An 11,527-nucleotide genomic window follows, 5' to 3' on the forward strand; every position below is an offset into this window, starting at 1 on the left:
CATGTCCTGCTGCTACTGTGGTCCATGTGGCGCAGTGATGGCTGGACTAAAGAAGTCTGTAATGTGCCTCTGAGTCTGGCTCTCTGTGCGCCTAAGCAGGCTATCTCTATATCTCCGCAGCTCAAGCAAGAACAATCCCAAACACCTCTGGTCTTGGTACCCCATGACTCTGGAAAGTGGTCCAAAACCCTCTCTGAATAAACAATGGAAACGACCACGTATCTCATAGTATGCAGTACAATGGCATATATAATGCAGCTCTGTCTCTGGCTCCCCATGGCATACTCGACATATCCTGGCCTCAGCTGGTATACCTCTATATCGGCCAATCTCAATCTCAAGCTGGTGTGAGGATGTGCGAATCTGACCAATAGCACATCGTACTGCATGAGACAAGTGTACATCCATGCAACTAGGTCTGATCACAAAACCATCTGCTGTGAGCTGAAGAAAATGCTCTCTGTAGAAAGCCATCTTCGTGCCCAGCTCCTCAGTAGGTTGTATCCATGTCCTCCTAATGTCCAGCTGAACTAAATCCTGACGGATGAGTCTGGTAATCTCTGTCCGTGTGAGAGTGAGAGAGGGTGCCTCCAGAGAATACTGGAAGGGAGGCAATCTGTCCATGCTAAAACCATGTGCCTGGAACCAAGATGTCATCAATCCATACCAACAAGCCGTGTCTCCCTGTAAAGCTAACTATCGGGAGGACTCAAGGGCGAGGCGTGCATATCTGTCTCGGGGGAGATCCCACAAGCCATGTATGTAGGAGACTGATCTCGTAAGAGCCTCAATCACCAGAGGGGCAGCCGCCAGCTCTGCTCGAATAATCTCATGAAGTACCACGGCCTTGGCTCTAATAATCCTAGCAATCATAGATACCAAAGGCCTCTCCATACCTCTCCACCCGCCTGCGCTGTGATGGCCCACTGAAGGTCCCCATATTTGCACTCCATAAAGCATAGCTGATGTCACTAGAGTGTCAAAAAGCCAAAGTTTCGTTCGAGGTTCCTGAAACTGAACCTGCGAACACATCCTCTCCAAACCACCCAGGGTTGCATGTGCTCTAGTCAATTTTGTCTCTGCTCCTCTCATCGAAAACACTGGCCCACTGAATACTACCCCAAGATATGTATATGCATCTGTATACTCCACAATCTCCTGCCCATATGTAAATGTGGAAGCTGATTGCCTAACCCACTGTGGCGTGGTGTTAAACACCATAACCTTGGTTTTGCCAAGGTTGACAGACAATCCACTATCATGTGCAAACTCATGTAAAGCATCCAGATGACGTTGCATACCCTCAGGGGAGTCAGAGATCAACACAATATCATCAGCATATAACAATAGTGGGATCCAAGTACCTGCTAGCTGGGCTCCTCTGTCCCCCAATCTCTCAATGTAGTCAGAAGCCTCATCCACATACATACCAAACAATGAAGGAGATAACGGGCAACCTTGCTTCACTCCTATAGTGGAGTGAACCAAAGTAGAGACCCCCTCTGGGGTGCGTACCTGTCCTGCAACTGATCTATATAAAGCCATAATCCCCCATATGAGCTTTGTGGTACCCCCATCTCCTGTAATCGCCTCATCAATCTGGCTCTGGGCACTGTATCAAATGCTTTGCGGAAGTCCACAAAGCTACAATAAATCCGTCGCCCATGCGACCTGCCCTCCTCAATAATGGCCCGCAGAGTCAAGATGTGGTCAAGAGTAGAGAAACCTCTCCTGAACCCTGCCTGTCCCTCTGCTCGAATGCCCTCTCTCTCTGCCCATCTACTCAACTGCTGCTCAAGAATGGATGCATACAATCGTGCTAGTGTGTGACCAATCATAATAGTGCGATAATTCCCTAGCTCCATAGGGTCCCCTGACTTGAAGATAGGCACGATGGTGGACATACTCCAAGTCTCAGGTAAGCCTTCACACATAGCACGATTGAACATCACTGCTAGAAGCTCTGCCAGCATGTCTCTCACATGAATAAAATGCTCAGCGACCAATCCATCATGATCATATGCTCTCCCAGTCTTCATCCTATCAATGGCCTTCCTTACCATCTCTACGGTAAAGAAAGTACATGTCTGTGGGCATGGTGCTGGCGGGTTAGGAAAAGGTGTCTGTTCAGGAACTGTATATAGAGATGCTGCATAACTACCCCAGACCTCTATGGAAGTGATGGCCAAAGCAGGGGAGGACTCATGAAACAAACGCCAAGCCTCCCTCGAATCCTGGCTCAAGAACAGCTGGTATAATTCCTACTCTAGCTGAGCAAGGAAGGCCCGCTTCTTCCTTCGCACAAGGCGCCAGAAGGCAATACGTGACTGTCAGTGAGTAGTGACTCCCAAAGCAACCTCCCGCTGCAGTCGGGCTCTTGTCTCTCTGCACTCCTCATCATACCAGTTGTTCTGGGGCATACACCCAGAACGTTGTCTCTGTCCAGGTTGAGTATGTGGATATGCCTCTCTCGCTGCATCCTGTAAAGTCTCTGTCAGTATATGGGTCAGCTCCTCCAAAGGTCTCCCTGGCTCCTCTGTGTACAGACGTCTATAAATCCCATCTCTGTAGACAGCATCAGTCTCTGAAGTAAAAGTATATCGAGTGTGATCTGCCCCTCGTGTCCTCTGAGCTGTGGTAAAGTGAAAAGAGATGGTCAATGTCAACAATGCATGATCCACTACCACCCCAATGGGCCGAGATCCAACTGTGAAGTCCTCAATGCATGAAACAAAGCTCGGCATAGCCATAACATAATCCACTATGCTAGCACCATGTCTATGTGGAAAGCAAGTAAATCCAGCTGCTGACGGAAACCTCTGCAAGCCATTAAGTATGGCCAACCCATGTGCAGTCCCCATATCTACCAAATATCTCCCATACTCTGTGCACTCCACATCCTGTGAGTGTCTGTCTAATCCCATATCCAGAGTGTCCAGCTCTCTCAGCATCTCCTCTGAGGTATCATAAAAGGCTGTCTGGCGGTTGCCCGTCCGGACATTAAAGTCCCCTAACAGGATGATGTCTCCATCCCTAGAGAACTCCCATATGTCATCATCTAGCACAAAGAAAGGAAACTTCCCTCTAGGTGCTGCATATGTCGATGTACTAGGAGCAAAATAGCATATGGCAATATACAGGAATCTGCCTGTGTCGGCCCTCAGTCTCACCCACATATATCTAGCCTGATCATCTCTCCGAACGATGTGTAGAAGCGGTTGCAGCTCCTCCCTGAAAAGAACTGCCACCCCCCCCTGATCCTCTACTACTGTGTACCGATCTCGTCCCTACTCTGCAAGCTGTCTCCCATCTGTATCCTGTCACCTGTGGCATCATCTGACCAGGGGCCTGGTGAGTCTCCGAGTAGAAGACTATATCTCTATCTCTAAAGCTGTCCTCAAAGGCACCTACATCAAGTCTGAGGGATCCATTGCAGTTCCAGGCTGCCAGCTTTAATTTGGTCCCATAGGTCTCACACCGTCATGTAGAGCATCGCTCCACGATGACCACCCTCCCTTCTCTATAAAATGCTATCTTTCCCTTTTCTCTTGCCGCCCTAATCTCTGGCATGACTTCCTTCATATGTGCAAGCTGTGAAAGAGTAAGATCGTCACCAAGAAAAATGCCTGTATTCTTTAAAGTGGGTCGCCTCTTCAAGAACTCCTTCGCCTCAATAGAGGGGAAGCAAAGTATGAGAGCTCTTTCCTTTGATGTTTCCCCGTTGCCTCCGCTTTTTTTGCCCACTCTCCAGGCTTTTGCGTGTGCCGGACTATCAATCCCCATCAACACCATAAGCTCTTTCACCTCCTCTTCAACTTTATCCCCGTCTTTAAGGCCGGTAATCCTCACATGCAAAGCACGTGTACGTCTTCGTTGTTCCTCTTCCAAAGTCATGTTAATGATTGTAGGTGTAGGGGTTGTTATCTCCTTACCTTTACCCTTCTTGGCGACCTCTATCCACTTCTCCGCTTCATCCATCTTCCTTTTAGTCTTGGTGATGACTTCCACCCATGAGGAAGTCTTTGCTTCGTGTTGCTTCTCTTCTTTCTTAATTGCCCGTACTTGTTCCTTGATAATCTTGAGCTCTTCTATCATGGATGGCTGAATTTCACCTTCTTCAAGTCCACCATTTGCCTTAGCCTCTACAAGCTCCCTCTGGAGAGCTGAAATTACGCCTTTGAGCGTGTTGACTTCCCCGTGAAGGTCTTTGACTTCTGCTATGAGGTCCTCCTCCTCTTTCCACCGCTTACCCTCATTGAATACCATTTGGAGAAAGTTGGCTTTCTCCTTCCACCATCCCTCCATCTCTGCCTTCCATTCCTCCATCTCCTTTTCCACATTTGTTATCCTCTTGTTTGTGACCATAAAGGTCGCCTTCGTCGGGTTGCGCAAGGGGGAAGCCATGGAAGAAGCGAGAGAGAGAGAGAGAGAGATTGCAGATCTGAAATTCAGAAAGTGCAGCCAAACCCTAAAACGCAGATCTGCGGCAGTGTAACGGCAGTGACGCGAACCCTAAAACGTAGCTAGAAACCTAAATGGCAGCATGGGCAGAGAGAGAGAGAGAGATGGAGGGGTCAAAAAGCGGGGTGTAGGCAGGCAAGAATGCGCACAGGCGGGGAGGAGGGGAGGGAGGGGGAGGGGGGGGGGGGGGGGGGGGGGGGGGGGCGCAGGCAGGCAGCAAAGGAGGGAGGGGCGAAGGGCACGCAGCGGGAGGGAGAGCGAATGGGGGGACGCGGGCGGGCAGCGCGGGGGGGGGGGGGGGGGGGGGGGGGGGCGGGGCGCAGGCAGGCAGCGGGAGAGAGAGCAAAGGGGGGCGAGAGGGGTGGGCGCAGCGGGGGTGCAGCGGGAGAGGAGAGCGAAGGGCGCAGCGGGAGGGGAGGGCGCAGCGGGAGGGGGGGCGAAGGGGGGCGAGGTAGGCAGCAGGAGGGGTGGGGGGGGGGGGCGAAGGCAGGAGGCAGCGGGAGGGGTGGGCGCAACGGGAGGGGGTGGGCGAAGGCGGGGGAGGGGGGGGCGCAACGGGAGAGAGCGCGAAGGGGGGCGAGGCAGGCAGCGGGAGGGGTGGGCGTAGCAGGGGAGAGAGAGAGAGAGAGAGAGAGAGAGAGAGAGTGAGGGACTGGGAGTGGGAGAGAGAGAGAGAGAGAAAGAAAGATTTTATTAACGTCTTCCAAAAGACCGAACTCGGCCTATGAGACAAATCGGTGTACCTGTATGGGGTATCCTCTGTCATCCCAACAAAATGAAAAAGTACTGAACTAAAAAGCTGAATCTGAGAGAGAGAGAGAGAGAGAGAGAGAGAGAGAGAGAGAGAGTGAGGGAGTGGGGCCTGGGCCCTGGGCACTGGGAGAGAGAGAGAGAGGCTAGAACGCTTGTTGCTTAAGCCTTAAGCTCTAGAGTGGGGCGGCTGGCCAAGAGAGAGTGGGAGATAGAGAGAGGAGAGCACAAGCCTTATAGGCTCATGGCGGTGCAGCCTCGCAGCCTGTAGGTCACGGGTGATGGCAGCCAGGCCAGCGTGAGGAAAGCAACGGGCAGCTGCCAGCCACCAACGGGAGGAAAGCAACGGGCAGAAGCAAAAAAAGAAACTGCGAAAAAACAAGACGAAAAAAAGCAAAAAAAAATGGCGCAAAAAAACAGCAAAAAAAAAGGGGTGCCCTGTGGTCGTCCCGTTCCAGTCCCGTCCTTGACCTGCGTAGCCCGTTCCGCCATTCCCAGGACGGCGTCCCCTTGTGATGCATCTGCCCGAGGCATCCCCTCCGTCCCCAGCCCGTGCCGGAATGAATCGCCGATTCATCACTTCTTTGGCAGACGTCTGGAATGATATCATGATTGAATACATGTGGAAGGGCTCCATGGAAGGATTGGTATCCTGGTGTGAGTTCCTGGCATGATTTGAACTCATGGAAGGGTGGTAACCCTAGTGAGTGACTCTGGACTCATGGAAGGGTGGTTACCCTAGTGAGTAATTTTTGGTCCTGTGTGGACGGCGCCTGTGAACGGGCTAGTTGGATGTAGAAGATGTAAGTTGGGAGATTTCATCCACTTCTCTGGCAGACGTATGGAATGATGTCATGATTGAATACATGTGGAAGGGCTCCATGGAAGGATTGGTATCCTGGTGTGAGTTCTTGGCATGAATTATGAACTAATGGAAGGGTGGTAACCCTAGTGAGTGACTCTGGACTCATGGAAGGGTGGTTACCCTAGTGAGTACTTTTTGGTCCTGTGTGGACGCCTGTGAACAGGCTAGTTGGATGTACGAGATGTAAGTTGGGAGATTTCATCCACTATGTTTGTGCACCAGCATATATATGTGAGTTGCACATGCATGGATGACTTGTTTTTGATGCCTGGACATTGCTTGGTATTTTGCCTCTGAATGTCCATGGGCACCGGGCACGCCTGGACAACCCGTGGATACACGTGTGCACACCTGTTTGGGACTCATATGGTTTCCTTATGTATTTTGCAGGTGGTAAGTGTGCACACTTAATCCAATCTATTCATTATTTCATGTTACTAAGGTTTATTGGGTGCAGGGTTCACATTCGCTTACAGTGTGGGCAGACACACTTATAATTTTATAAGTGAGTTCACATCAGGCTGGACTATTTTTAATGAACCAAGGCCAATTATGAGAGATGGGCACCCGGGCACTCCCAAATAGCTCCATGAGTTGCTATTCTGGGTGTGGGAGGGCCAGAGTGGGCAAGCCCTGACTTGTAGAGCACTCATCTGGAAGTCGTGTGCTGTTAGGAGCTGTTTGGACAGGAAAAACAGCAAGTTTACTCATACGCATGAGCTACAGGTGGAATTCATGCGAAGCACAAGGGTCCCAGGGCTGGCCGGCTGCTATTTCTCTCTCTACAGGGCAGGCCGACTGCATCTACAGGGCTGTAGGCTGATAGATTTGGTTCCAGAAGCTTGCGCATGGCTGTTGGGACTGTTTTTGGGCTTCTCTGCTGAGAATAGGGCTTGGACGGAGTGAATAGAGCCTCTACTGGAGCTGGCCGACTATTGTAAGGGCCACTATTGGCTGTTTTTACAGGTTTGCAGGAGGTTTCTCGCGACGAAACTTGAGCAGACATGTCCCTGGACAAGTACCAAGCCTGGGGATGTGATCTGGTGGAACCTGTGGGTGGCCAGTGAGCCAAAACCATGGCTGGTTTCTGTTTTACAGGTTTGGGACAGCACTTGTTAGAGGGTTGGTGACCGCTCTATCAAAGTATAGGAGTGGTTGGTGATCACTCTGCCTTGGTTGGTGACCGAGGGTGTTCTACAAGAGCGGTTGGTGATCGCTCTACCTTGGTTGGTGACCGAGGGTGTTGCAACAGGAGTGGTTGGTGACCCCTCGACCTTGGTTGGTGACCAAGAAGTTGCAGGTAATGTGTTTACCTATGTTTCCACAGTTGGATAAATCTGGTGTCGGCTGGATGAGTGTGTACTCTCCGGGCACCCGCATCTTGTACATATAAATACTTGTGTTGGTAATAAAGATACCTCGGGGGGGGGGGGGGGGGGTGGTGGGGGTGGCGCTGGTCCAACTTCAGCCCCTAGTACTTTGTCTTGTGCAAGTTGGTTTATGTTTGCAGGATGTATATGCTCATGTAATGTTTCACAATGATGGTAATCATGTATATGCCAGGAATGGTTGATGTATGTATGCTGTTTTGGTAGTGAATTCGTTCTGTATACACGTGCCCGTGTGTGACAAAAGCAGTTGAAGGGGGTGGAGAAAGGGCTCCCAGCCAAGGAAGGCGGCAGCGGATAGATACTTGAATGGGGAGGCAACGAGGCGTGCCGCACCGGGGGGCGGGGGGGGGGGGGGGGGGGGGTTGTTCCGCCACCGAAAAGAGCGGAGAGGGCAGAGAGGAAGGGCGGCAGGAGGGAAGCAAAGGTGGAGGCGGGGGCGATCAGGAGGTGAGGGCACATAGGAGGCAGAGGGGGGGCAGATGGGCAGACTGCGGGGGGGCATAGGAGACAGTGTGCGGGCAGAATGGTGGAAGGAGGCACAGAGAAGAGCAGACGCAAGGGCCTGGCAAGGGTCCATGTGAAAGGCGGAGGGGCTGGCGGAAAAGCGGGGCAAAGGCTGGAGGGGGTTCCAGGGCACACAAGTGCATATACAGGCTAGCGTAGGGGAGAGAGATGCAGCTTGTTTCCTGGACATTGGTTGGGAGGGTTTTGCTGCTTTGCAGCAGCAAAAAGGAAAGTACGCGCTTGGAAGGGAGAGGTCCCAAGCTCAAATCCCCGCAAGCTCCCCGGTGGCATCCCGGCTGATTGCAGCCATAATTGTACTACCTTTAGGCAAGAGACCAAGCTGCCTTTTGGTGGGCACTCGAGTTACAATTGCAGAAGAATCTACTCCAAAAGAAAAAAATGGTGGGGGCTCATCATGTGTCATTCTTCTCTAATAAGACAAGCATACAAGGAGGGAATGTCCACTGTCTGGGGTGGTGCAGCTCTCTGTGGCTGGAGTATATCCCGGATCTAGAGTGGACATGAGGATGGCCCAGATCTCAAGGTGCCGTGGCGGCCAGATCTCTGAAGGGACTGCGTGTTCCCTGATAACTCCATGTGTACGAGGAGCTAGATGGTCTTGGGCAACGGGGACAGTCACCTAGCGAGCTCAAGTGTCCTGTCCAAGGTCTCTCTCTCAGTTCGGATGTCATGTGGGCTGAGTACAATCATTTGGAGGACACGGAAGATGTCTATGATGGATGTTTGAGTGGTATCTTGCTGATCATGTCTCCATCTCTGTACTCTCAACATCAGTGATGACACAGCTCTATCAAGTAGAGGTCCAAACACCTCTCATCTTTTTAGTGCATAATAAGAGGAAATGTAGTCTTAAATCGAAGGATTATATAAACAATGGTTAGGTTGGGGGTGCAAATTTATTTCTAGGAAAAATTACCAATTTGACCCTAAATTATGCCGAAATTCCCAATTTGACCCTAGTGTTTTAAAAAATTCCCAATTTGATTCTAGTATTTTCAAAATTCCCTATTTAACCTTAGAATTTTCAAATTTCCTTTTTTGACCCTACCAAATTATCAAATTGGTCTTAAATTTGACTAAAATTCTCATATTGACCCAGTGTTTCTACCCTTTCTGATTTGGCCTTTCTAATTTGGCTATATTGCTCATCAAAATTACCATTTTGACCCTAAAATTTGCTACAATTCCCACATTGGTCCCCAAAAACTAATGGTAGCGTAAATTGTAATAAAAGTTTGCAAGAAAGCAGAAGAAATGGACAATAAAAGACACATGATAAAGCATCTTAAATAGGCATTACAATACTCTCAATTTGTCATCTTAGTTTGATTCTTGACAAGACAAAGGCCATGCACACCAAATTGACAATCTGCTTGAAACAAAAACATGACAATCACTCCTCTAAACACAATACTGTGAATCATTTTAGGAGTCTGCTTTGGACTCCCACCTTGAGCATATGAAGACACGTTTCTCTCTAAGGCGGTCTTCAATACAAATATAGGAAGGGTTGAGGGTTTGGCATTCAGGCAATATCATTAGTTAAGTAGAACAAAAAAAAAAAAGATTTTTCCTCTATTCACTCTAAATGTGTAGCATGGTAAAGCTTCGAATCATCCAATTGCGATTTGAATATCTGAAACCGTAACAATGAGATATGCACCAAAGATCGCTTTAAAGAGAAACGTGTCTTCACATGCTCAAGGTGTGAGTCTAAAACAATTCTCGCACTTGCAAAGCACCCATAGTAGCAGACTCCTGAAATGATTTAGAGGATTGTGTTTAGAGGAGTGATTGTCATGTTTTTGTTTCAAGCAAATTGTCAATTTGGTGTGCATGGCCATTATATTATCAAGACTCAAACTAAGATGATAAATTAAGAGTATTGTAATGCAAATTTAAGATACTTCTATTACTAATGGTATCTGGTACCTTGCAAAAAGAAGACCCCTACCAAGTACTTGTTACCAATAAGCTGAATTAATCTTTTGTTTCATTGAGATGAGTGAAATGTCGTAACTCAAGGGAAGTATGTGCTTTGTAGTTTAATATGAACGGATTGATCCGATGTTTCACAATGTACATGGTGTTTTGTATGTTGAGAAGGAACTGAGCTAAATATGTATGAGAAGATTAAGAATGAGAGGATTGAGTGTGCTCCCATTGCTGGGATAGCATACGGAGGCTATGCCCGAAAGGTAATTTGTGAAACTCATTGATCCCCTCTTTTTGCGCTTTGGTGTGATTGTTATTTGTCTCTCATGAGTTTGTGTTGTGATATGTTGACTAATAAAAGGAAATTTTACAGATTGTATGCCAAGTTCTAGAAAATATGGATCCAAAGGGGAGCCTAAGGTTGGAGCATCATCCCCTGCTTCTATTAGAAGCCTTGAAAAAGGCGACTTCTTTGGTTTGTCTGTCGAAAGGTTCTTGAAGTAAAGTTTTAAGTTTTTCGAATAGTGAACCAGCAATCCCCCTCCTCTCTCTCTCTCTCTCTCTCTCTCTCTCTCTCTCCATGTTTCACTCGCGTGCACATTGGTTTTGCCTTCACTACCCACTATACATGTAGAACCTTTTCCTTGGTACTTTTTGTTTCCATGTTGGTGGCCTGAAGGTATTTTTCAAGTGAAATTTTGAAAGTCCCTCATTTTTTAGAAAATTGCTTAAATGATCATAAAAGATTAGTTTTTAGATTTTTTGGCACTCAATACTTTTTTAAACTAATGTCTTGTGAAGAGTGTTTTCATAATAGGAATTTCTTTGAAACATTATACTGGGTGATATTTTTTATTAAAGTCTAAAAACAAGGGTAATATGTCGGATTGAATAGGTCATTGCAAACCTTTCTCTTTAAAAATTTCCTTTGAAATAATTGAAATGAGTCCTTAAAAAAGACTTAAAATGTGTGTTGTCAAAATTTTAAAAACACCAAAATCATAAAAGTTTATAACCTTAAAAAATGAGTAAACAGAATCTAAAAATATTGGCAAAATTTTCATTTCACAAAATTTTACTTTCTTTATAGGGGCTTTCTTATGTGCTTAAACATTACAACACGTTGCTAAACTATGTTAAAATATAAACATGAGTGGTATATAGAGCATTTCCATTAAAAGTTTTTATAATTGCATGCATTTTCATTAAAAGCATAGTAGCTCTATCAAAAATGTAGACATAGTTTTGAAGGATTTACATTCTTTTAGCAAAAAACATAAGTAAACTTAAGGTCTTGCTTATAATTAGAATCATTGCCAAAAGTTTTTCTTCAGATTACATCGATATACTACATAACATTTTCAATACATTCTTAAAGTACAACCGTGGTCACAAATATAGCCAACTTAAATTCTTTTCTCAAATATCACAAATGACGATCTCAAATTGTAAAACCTCTTGATTCTTCAATTGGAGGTTCAAAAGATTAAAACTCTCATTTGCAAAAGGATTATTAAAATGATATTTGCATATCAAAACATATGTCCAAATTCAATAATGAGTTTTGATAAGCATTCATATAATGTTAAAATAGTAAATG

General features: G+C 47.1%; 1 protein-coding gene across 3 annotated transcripts in view; it reads left to right on the forward strand.

The window, feature by feature from the left end:
• The window catches only part of LOC147631445 (uncharacterized), a 178,369-nt gene extending 167,805 nt beyond the window's left edge, over positions 1-10,564 (forward strand). Inside the window, exons 12-13 of one of the 3 annotated variants that reach the window (XR_015267586.1) lie at positions 10,099-10,190; positions 10,301-10,345. Coding sequence is in view for 2 of the 3 variants with exons in the window: in XM_086809842.1 (XP_086665968.1) it covers positions 10,099-10,190; positions 10,301-10,426 (218 nt within the window). In the remaining variant the exon portion in view is untranslated. Of the gene's footprint in view, positions 1-10,098; positions 10,191-10,300 lie in introns of all 3 variants that reach the window. The other 2 variants (XM_086809842.1, XM_086809841.1) reach the window with 2 other exon arrangements.
• Positions 10,565-11,527: the final 963 nt, after the last annotated feature.

Source organism: Cibotium barometz, chromosome 15 (assembly GCF_041138505.1).
Source record: "Cibotium barometz isolate CiBa-2024 chromosome 15, ASM4113850v1, whole genome shotgun sequence".
NCBI lineage: Eukaryota > Viridiplantae > Streptophyta > Polypodiopsida > Cyatheales > Cibotiaceae > Cibotium > Cibotium barometz.